We start from the raw sequence: 10,240 nt of genomic DNA on the forward strand, positions 1-10,240 counted from the left end.
CCGAGTTCTGCCGTTCCTGGGGAGGAGCTGCCCTCTCGTGGTGCCTTCTAAGAGGTAGCGCTAGAAAACCGGGCTACCCACACTCGGCGTTTAAAGTGCTAAACATTTGCTTGTGAATGGAGCGGTAATAGAATAAACGCGCGGAGGCGCAGGCTGTTGCCCTTGTGGTTTTTAAGGCGGTGCACGGTCCCGGGGATCCCGGAGTTTCTCTGCCCCTCAGCGCTTCCTCCGAGCAGCGGGAGGCTGGAGCAGAGCCGGGCATGGAGAACGCTCTGGCCAGAGGCCACCGCTCCGGCCCCTGCGCTGGGTAGCGAGGGACACGCTGGCCATGGCCACTTGCCCTCGCAAATGCCTCTGAAACGCCGCTGCTCTAAACCGCTGGTCTCCACAGCTAGCGCTGGTGGGCGTTTGCCACCACCGTGGAGGGAAGTCCGGCTCCCCAACAGTGACAACTTCATTTCGGCTCGTGATGCCATCTGCAAGCCCCAGGCCCTGTGGCCGTCTGGCCCTTTGGGCTCCCGTGGTTCCAGAGCCAGTGTGGGAGCTGTGAGCGGGGCCCGCGGCACTTCTCTCCAGGGCCTCACGCTCCCCTCTGCTGAAGCCTTTCTCTCCCTCCGCAGGGGAACCGGTTCAAATTGCCATGAGTCTGGATGTTGCAAGTATTTCTAGTATATCCGAGAGCGACATGGTAAGTGAAAGAATTTTTGTTCGGTAAGAGATGAGAGTAGGCCCTGCCTGAGACACTTGTGATGCCTTCCTGTGCGTTCAGCACAGAAACTCGTATTCCACAGGAGTTGGTTTTCTGTGTCTGCTGACAGCTTTCAAAGCTGTGATGAGAACAGGGCTCGTTTATGACTGCAGACTATGTAGGTGCCATAGTAACATGTAAGTAAATAGAGATGGCTCCAAAGGTCCTACTGGGCAAAAACTCAGCACCTCTTGGAACTCAGACCCATTGGAAATTAAAAAACTCAATCCCGTGAAGCATTTCCGTTACCTTTCCTCTGTGTATGGCAGGGGTGGCCTCTGTTAGACATGCTGTGGCTCTCCTCAAGGAGGAGAAATAAGGTTTTGAGCCGCGACACAGTCTGAGGCTCAAAGGATTGGCCATCCCAAGAAAAATAAAAATTAATAATAATTAAAAAACCACAAACAAAAAAAATACTTTTCGAATTACAGATAATATCTTCCTACCACTGATAAGTCTGGTTCCTACCACTTCTGATAACAGCTGGATTTAAAACACTGACCACTGAGAGTGCCTGGTTCAGGTTGACTAAAACTATGGGCAACTTGACTAAATTCAGCAAATAGTTTCAGTCCAAGCAGTCAGGATTTCAGTCAGGAACAATTTCAACACTTAATGGCAGCATTTTCAAGAACATCGCTGACTTTTTTTTTTTTCCCTCTCCCTCCAAAAAAATTAAACAAGTTCAGTAAATAAAATATTGTAACTTGTCTAAAGCTTTTAATTTTGGGGGGGGCAGAAGGAACAAAATCAATTATTCACATACTTCTGTCTTAATAAAGGGCCTTGTAAAGGGCCTCCTGTTCTGGAGTTTTTCCTCTTGGTGCACCTAAATTGTTCATGGAAAACACTGCAGAGGCTTACTCTGCCTCAGTAAAAGCCGGAAAATGAACCCAGGATTCTTCACTTCTGTCCCTATTACAGCTGGCTGCACTGAAAGCACTAGCGGTACATTATTTGACGTGGTCTTTCTCCTGTCACACGCTGAGTGTAAAATTTTAAAAGCTGTAAAAGCTAATGCTGATACCCACTACTTACCTAGAGCTTTTCTCTGAAAGCGTTTGAGAAGTTATAGACTGAATGAAGCAGAACTGCTTCAGCCTCCACAGACAGGCAGCAGATCTGTGTTGAATCGGTGGCTTCGCGCTGTTAACACCACCACCAGTAGCAGCCTGTCTGTGAAAGTAAAAGCCGCTACTGGCTGCATTTACTTCACCCGTAGGGAAGGAAGTGAAATGGTACAACAGCACCCAGTAGCCATCCAGAACATCCAGTAAAGAATGATCTTCAGAGCTGAAGACAATTCTTCAGCTGCTGCCTGTTCTTTTATGATGGAGCACTGTGAAAATAGTCCAGTCACTGCAGGTAGATTTTGGCAGGCTAAACTCAAGTCAATCCTAGTGCCCTTAGATTCAAAACTCTGATTAAAAAAGATGCTACAACTTTTGGGTTTTCATTTGTTTGTTGTTTTTCTAAAGACCTCAGTGAAATAACAGGTTGGATTTGCTTACCTTTTCTCTCCAAGCTGCCAGTGTCTCTTTCGATCAGGGATCTAGTATGTCTGTAGTCTTGTAGCTCTAGACAATGACTTTTAGTGTTAATGGCTGGCTGAGTGGCCTCAAGCGTGCACTTCCCATCTGTTTTCTTAAATGCCAAATGGACACAAAAATACCAATTACAATAATTGCATGTTAAAAAAAAGGTACTATAAGAATAATATTTAGTCCTCAAACACTACACCTTAGAGTTTAAGTGTATGAGAAATGTAATACAGAAAATAAATTTTCGCTATGGTTTTATCAGATTTACTGCGTGCATTTGAAGCTGAGCTTTGATAGGTTGAACAATGTGTGTTCTGCCTCTGTTTGCATGCAGCAGATAGAGCAGATGCCGTGTGGGTGTCCAGGATGGGCACCCTCACCGGTTCTCCTCTCTTTCCCAGGATTACACAGCTACTATATACTTGCGGCAGCGCTGGACAGACCCCCGGCTGGTCTTTCACGGCAACCAGAGCTTCACGCTAGATGCCCGCCTAGTGGAATTGCTCTGGGTACCAGACACCTACATTGTGGAGTCAAAGAAGTCCTTCCTGCACGACGTCACTGTGGGGAACCGCCTCATACGATTGTTCTCTAACGGCACGATCTTGTACGCCTTGAGGTGAGTCAGCCTTTGGTTTTGCTGATGATGATGGTTCAGAATAGTTTTCCAGAATTATCTTCCAGATAATAATAATAATTTTCCAGAATTATGCTGAACAGGAACAGATACCAGCTGTGACAGGTAACAGGTCTGGGGTCAACAAGCCAACTGTGACCATACTCTTGTGATCCATTCCCCTGTTCTGGCCACTTGGAAATGCCTGTCATGGGATGGGCTGTGTCCTGAGCATGGTGCCTGCTCAGAAAGCTCACAAGTTGAGGTGTCACACAAGTAGGATCAGATGGAGGCAGGGAAGGAATGGAAGGAGGACATTCTAGTGATAAAACCTTCACAAACAGTGGGAAGCTATTTGCTTGCCCTGTGCCTTGTAGCCACCATTTTGGCCTTTTAGCAAACCCATATTGTAGGCGTGCTGCAGAAACATGCGCTGTGATCTCGTTGGCAGCTCACGCCGTGTGCTCTCCTCTCAGCTCGCAGCAATCGTGTCCCAGTACCTCAGCTGCAGAGTGAAACTCAGTCACACTCCACGTCAGAGCAAGCCAGGGTACGTGGGCAGTTAGTTACTGTGCCTCAGGTGACAAGTGGTGACTTCTTAAGGTGTGCAAACCGTAGGACTGGACAATATGACTCTATGATAAATCTCCCCCCGCAGCAAAGCAAATCTCCCCTCCTTTGTGTATGTTTTCATCAGTGTGGCTGAAAAGAGCATATCTTCTTAAGGAAGGTTTTCTCTGATCATATCAGCTCATTCATGTCACAGGTCAAAATTATCTAAATGACAGAGCAGGTCTAGCTCTCTCTGAAAACTAGAGATGTTTCCTTAAGTGCTTTTATGGCAACTTTTGGAATTCTCTCTCTTCCTACAGAATCACTACTACTGTTGCTTGTAACATGGACCTGTCAAAATATCCTATGGACACACAAACATGCAAACTGCAGCTAGAAAGCTGTAAGTATAACATTCTAGAAAAAAAATACTTTAAATTTGTGTATTCATGTGTAGCTACACATTTTTATATTTGGATTCATCACAGTGGCCTTCTGGAGTAGACTTTTATTCCTGCAAATACTAATGTCCAAAAGAAAACTTTGCTTCATCATTCTTCAGATGCTTGCATTGTAATCCATGGTTTAGAGGATTCCTGTCACTGTGCCATTTATGTAAAAAGAGTAGTAATCAATAGTATTTTTATCAAAGTGTAGAAGCTTCAGTTTTGCACAAAAAGATGAAGTAATAATGGCTAGTTTTCTGAATTCAAGCCCTTTAGCACACATAGCTTCTCAAAACTTAACATGTGGGGTAGGGAGCACATGATGGAGTACAGCAGGGAGCAACTTTGCACATTTTGAGGTGTCTACCACCTGTCACACCCCCCAAACCTCCACTGTAACCAGACAGTGTGAAAGGTGGCTCTTACTGGAATACGAGTAGAACTTGCCTTTCAACAAGCCTCATGAACTGAAACTAAGGCCCAGCCCAGCTTTGCGGTATATGCTGCTCCATGAGGGCTCTCTCTTACACTGAGGCAGATGTGACCCTCGTCGGCAGGAGGGGTCTTGGCCTTGGAAGACTCAAGAAAAGGACTAGTCATTGAGTTCTGCTCTCGGTTAAACTAAAAGCTCATCTATGGCAAGGCTGGCTGGGAAAGGCTCCAGGAAAATTTAGGACACTACAGGGCTTTTACCCGGGAGCTCAGCAAGAGCAGTGCTGCTGGTCCCTTGCTGTGAAGCGCCACAACAAGCAAGCCACCGTATCCCACTTCATGTCACAGAGAGGAACATCTAAAATCTCAATCCTGAAAAGACCAGATTTTAACTTCTGGGGTTGCAGCTTGAAGCACCGAGGGAAGCACATATTATTTTCACATTAAAATCGTATTAGTTCACCATGGTTAACTTTATTACAAAGAATAGCTCCTGAAATAATAATGATTGGCCTCTTCTGCTAAAGCATAGCTTGTTTGGGCCAGTTTTAGAAGTGATTGGGTCCTACATCATGCTCAGTTGCTGTATAATTCCAATGAAATTACATGCACATTGCCCACTGGAGATTTCATTAGGATGAGTGCCCGGAAATAATGCTACTTATATGCCAGATGAATTAACAACAATCTATCATTTATTATAAAATCATCCTGAGTAACCACAATTCATAAAACTGCTTAGAAACTTTGAAAAGTCACGTGCTTAGGGCTCTACACAAGGATTCATACCCTGGACACCTAATTTAGAAGTTCATCATACTCAAGTCCTGGTAATTTGTGTCTAATAAGTAAACACAATTAGATAAAAATAGAGCTGCAACTGCTTATTTCTCCTACCAGGACAAACAGGTTATTACACAAATCAAAGCATCCCTACTTAATTTCTTAAAGAAGGGCACTTAATAAAAGAATCAAATTAGTGAGAATGATAGGCCTGTTTCCTAAATTAAGTGAAAATTTTGAAGCGGATGGCAGGCAGGTGACTCAGTACAAGCTTTATCCCTCAGGCTGAGGTATTCCTCAGTCCAACCCGAGGTCATGTTACGCCACCATTTGCATTTCTGGGGGCAATTAGTCAGCTGGCATATAGGAGTTTACTGATTACTGCTAGTATTGTTGATCTCATCTGTCACACTGTTTGGAGGCAGGAATTCAGTGTTATCTAAATGTTGGATGTATTTATTTGTCCTCAGTAACTTCAAACTTTTGCGATAGAAGGAATGATTTGTAGAAAAAGCAGCTTTTATGAGCAAGTTTTCTAGACAACACACCCCCCCGTGAGAAGAGCCTGTTTCATAACCACATAGCTCTTTGCTAACAAAAAACACCTTTTCTGGTATTTTTAAGCACTTTGAACAGGCGATTCACTGAAATGTGCTTCTGCTGCCTGGTAAGAGGCAAATTCTCTCCTTTTTTAACCACTACATTTCTCCTGCTCTCCTCCCATGACTGAAGAGACTATGTTTGAAGAGTTGATTGTTGCAGAAGTTTTATCTTGCTGCATGTAATCAATCTGTAGATGACGGGAATATATTATTTTAAAAGTTAAAATATTTTAAAGTAGAAGCACCCCACGTAACTGATTGCAGTAGGTGCTCAGCAGCCCTGCATGTCGTGCGTCGTTCACAGTGCCGTGTGTTCCTGTTGGAATCTGAACCAGCAGCCTGGAAGTAAAGCAGTGACAGAACAGCCAACATCCACCCATAGCATGACACAGTTCAGAGGGCTTTGTCCAGCCTGCAACGCCTGGATCGTGTTCCTGTTCCCCCTCAGGAGACAGAGCAGGGCAATGGCTAAGCCGTGGTAATATGGGTCTTTCCGTTCTCCATAGGGGGATACGATGAAAACGATGTCATCTTCAGCTGGCTGAGAGGAAACGACTCTGTCCGTGGCATAGAAAAGTTGCGGCTCTCTCAGTACACGGTGGAACATTACTACACCTTGGTCTCCAAGTCACAGCAGGAAACGGGTAAATCGGTGAAAGAGAAACGCAGGAATAGTTCTCGAGTATTTCCCCTTCCCTTCTATGGGCCAGGAGCTTTTGACAGAAGCCTGAACCAGTCAAGTCTTTACCAAATCTTAATCTCACAAAAACAGATGCACAGAAAGATGGTGAAATCCAAGTGTTTGCAACCAGTGTGATCTGTAAGATGGAAATCCATGGAAAGATGGGGGAGAGTGGGTGTGTGATATACTACATTCATCTGACAGATTTTCAATTACTTTTTTAATTCTCCATTTCTTTTCTTCGAACATACCTGAAGAAACTCTCTCCCTTCCTCCTATGTGTGCAGACTATAAATACTGTAGAGATCCATGTTCACAGTAACTGAGAGTAAAATTAAAATATACTTTTGTTTGTAAATTACAATTCTATCACAATGGAGTAAGATCCCTTTGTACATCAGAATTCAATGTCTTTTTCATTATCCATGTAAATACTCTTCTCTCCAATCACAGACACTGAAAGGGGGCAAAACTTCCTTAGAATGACCAGGTTTTAAAAATAAGTGTTTTGTTGTTTACTGAGTGTACACAGCCCACAAACAACATGTGGTTTGTTTCTGGATTTCAAAGGGAGCTACTGTTTCAACAGCAGAAATCTCACCTAAAAATAGTAGCAATCCAGCCCCAGAACCCTTTCACCAGTATGATGGCAAATTCATTTCAAAAAATTGTCTGAGTTTTTTTGAGCATAAAAAGGCACAGTTATTAAAAATGGCAAATTACTAATGAATACAGGGGGTCTAATTCCCTGTGACAATAAGATGTGGGGATGCTTTGGGGCGTGAATTTGCTGAAATGGAGAGGAAAAGTCGTTTTTCAGCTAAGCCTGAACTTGGCAGGGCCCCTTCACAGCAGCTCTTGGGAAAAGCGTGCTGTGCTGAGTACGAGAGAGCAGATGAAAGCCTCAGCCCTTCTCTACTCCAGGTTAAGCCACAGTGGAAACTTTTAGAACAGTGTCTCAAGTTCAGGAGCCCCTTTACAAGTCACACATTAGTTCAGAAGTCTCCTGTCCAATAATGCTGTGTAGGTGTTCTATTGTGTCGGACATGTTAGGTAAGCAAGGCCTCTGAGGCACGAAGTCGAGCTCATGTAAGTAATGTGTCTCCCAGGATTTCAGGGCAGCTCAGCTGGCCTCCTTCAGCTGAAGAGCTGGTGCTGGGCTGTCCCAGCTTCAGTTCCAGTGTCTGTGGGAAACTCATGTTCACTTGTTCCTCCTTTCGTGAACAGGCAGTTACCCACGACTGATACTGCAGTTTGAGCTGAGAAGAAATGTCCTTTACTTCATTTTGGAGACCTATGTGCCCTCCACGCTGCTTGTCATGCTGTCCTGGGTTTCTTTTTGGATCACATTGGATTCAGTGCCTGCAAGAACCTGCATTGGTGAGTTAGTGCCCGAGGAAGGGAGAAGATTTAAGCAGGCAGCAGAGCCCCTGGACGCTGGGTAGATAGTAGTTTTCTTGAGCTCTCTGCTCGATAAATGGTCTGCTCACATTCTGCTTTTTCTTGTGGCAGAGCCAGGTTAGCAGCACGAAGCATGGAAGATAGGCTGTGGCTGTCACACTTGCCCACCTGAAGGGCTGAGCACAGCCAGGGCTCCTGGTAGACTCATGGCAGTGTGTAGAGGATAGAGCACATGCTCTTTGTCATGGGCTTTGGAGGGGGTGGAGTAAGTAATTTTTTTTTACTGAGAGCAAGAAAAATAAGACAGCAAAGAGCCTGTTGGAGCCAAGCTGTCAAAGGCAGGGAGAGCCTGTGTGAAGCCAGTAGCTAATTCTACAAAAGCATTTAAGCTGATGGATGATCTGGATTTGTTAAGAAGTTATGTGCTTTGTCTGGCTAGCAATAGGGAGTGATAACATGTGCAGAATGGGCCAAGCCTCTTCCACAGCGTTCACAAGGGAAAGTCTTTCCTCTTTTGCTTTCCAAGGAGTAACGACGGTGCTCTCCATGACAACTCTGATGATCGGCTCACGAAGTTCACTTTCAAAAACCAACTGTTTCATCAAGGCCATTGATGTTTACCTTGGCATCTGCTTCAGCTTCATCTTTGGTGCCCTTGTGGAATATGCAGTGGCTCACTACAGCTCATCACAAAAGTGTGCAGCTAAATCACCTCAAGAGGTAAAGCCTGGTCTGGCTTAATAAGGCTAGTTAGCTTGTAGTGACAGTAGTCTTCCATTAACTAAGACAAGTGGTCTTCCTGGTGAGGATACAGTAACAACTGCTTCTTGTAATTACCACTAAATCTAAATTTTAATGTGCAGCAAACGCATGACTAGCACTAGATGGCTGTGTCCCTAAGACACTTCTGCACAGCAGCTGAAAGTGCAGCAGCCTCAGCTGCCAGTCATCGCAGTTTCACAGGACCACGTTCAGGAAGCCACTTTGGCCTCCTGCTGGAACTGGGTCTGTGGCCCTGTGCTGAGGTCACTTGCCAGCACAGAGCACCTCTACTCCTGCCAGAGAGCAGCCTGTATAACACATCTCTTTGCTCTTCTGTGGAATAACTCTGACTAGTACACTGACCTGGAAGGTCATGTCCTCTAGCAGAGCAAAGCTTGAACCCTTTGCCCTTCCTAGAAGACAGTATCAATCATCAGTCCCTGGTGTTCTGCAGAGGTGGAGAGAGACAGTGAATTGTTCAGTGTCCTCCGCTTTAGTGCAAGAAATTAAATAGTCCAGTGTAATTGTGGTCCAGTGTTCCTCAAGGGTCCAAATCCTATCAGAGGGAAAAGCAGTTTCCCACCTCAATACTGTTCCCCAGCTGTTCAGTTACTGTGTAGATGTGAATAGATGGATGTCTTGTAGAAGAAGGATGTTGGGTTGCTCAGTGAGACTTGATCAAAGATCTCAGAATACCTCTAGAAACACAGTGGTGGCAACACAGGCAGTGCTGGGACTTCAGGCACACGAATGGGCAGCAGCTGAAAAGCTTGTTTGAATATTGGGATGAACACATGTGAAGTCGCATTCTTTAATCTTTATCTTTATGGTCTCCTTATTGGTTAAAGCACTTTTCCTCTGCAGGCGAAGACAAGCCCTAAAACCTGACTATAGGCTCTTGTTTTTCAGGGGCCTGCAAATGAACTCACTAAGGAAATGGAAGAAGTCACTGTCACCAACATCCTCAACAGCTCCATTGCCAGCTATAAAAGGAAACTCAGCTTTACAAGTGTTGAGATTTCCAGCGATAACATTAACTGCAGTGACTTGACCATGAAAACTCATGAGAAAATCAAACGTGTCTTGAGAAACAAAATGCACAGGATTATTGGTTATTTCACAATTCAGAACCCCAGCAATGTAGACCACTACTCCAAATTGCTTTTCCCTTTGTTTTTCATGCTGGTCAATGTGGTTTATTGGGCTTATTACCTCTATTTTTAGTAGAAATGTGTTGTTTCATTCTCCTACTTCATCAGGAGAGGGATCTTGCCAGTGGGCACCTAGGTGCGTAACCTCATGAATCCAGCATGGACAAGCTGCCCTGCTGTGTCTTCTGAGGCACAGAGCATAGTGTTGGTGTGGCAGCACTGGTGACGTTGACTCTGGACAACTGCTTGTTCAGCTGAGTGGCTGTGCTGGGTCTTGTGCTCGTACCTGCTTTTCGTTCCAGCACCCAGCCTCCCTCCTGGCTGGAGGTGTGTGTGTAGGACTGCAGTGCCAGCCCACGGAGCACTACAGGCGGCAAAATCACCGGGGTGGCCTGAAGTAGGTTTGGAACCTTCTGGTGTAGCTCTGCAAGGGGACGCAGGATCGTAGCCGCTGCGTGCTGTTTGCCAGAGAGGACGGTGACGGGTGGGCTGTGCCCGCTGGCCGCGCCCTCTGTGCGGCAGCC

General features: G+C 45.3%; 1 protein-coding gene across 1 annotated transcript in view; it reads left to right on the plus strand.

Moving 5' to 3' along the window:
• GABRP (gamma-aminobutyric acid (GABA) A receptor, pi) overlaps positions 1-9,789 on the plus strand; it is a 12,739-nt gene extending 2,950 nt beyond the window's left edge. Inside the window, exons 3-9 of the mRNA XM_008938284.1 lie at positions 621-688; positions 2,691-2,908; positions 3,778-3,860; positions 6,227-6,364; positions 7,630-7,782; positions 8,330-8,523; positions 9,475-9,789. Coding sequence (XP_008936532.1) covers positions 621-688; positions 2,691-2,908; positions 3,778-3,860; positions 6,227-6,364; positions 7,630-7,782; positions 8,330-8,523; positions 9,475-9,789 — 1,169 coding nt within the window. The remainder of the gene's footprint in view (positions 1-620; positions 689-2,690; positions 2,909-3,777; positions 3,861-6,226; positions 6,365-7,629; positions 7,783-8,329; positions 8,524-9,474) is intronic.
• Positions 9,790-10,240: the final 451 nt, after the last annotated feature.

The sequence above is a fragment of the Merops nubicus genome, unplaced genomic scaffold (assembly GCF_000691845.1).
Source record: "Merops nubicus isolate BGI_N331 unplaced genomic scaffold, ASM69184v1 scaffold27240, whole genome shotgun sequence".
Lineage (NCBI taxonomy): Eukaryota > Metazoa > Chordata > Aves > Coraciiformes > Meropidae > Merops > Merops nubicus.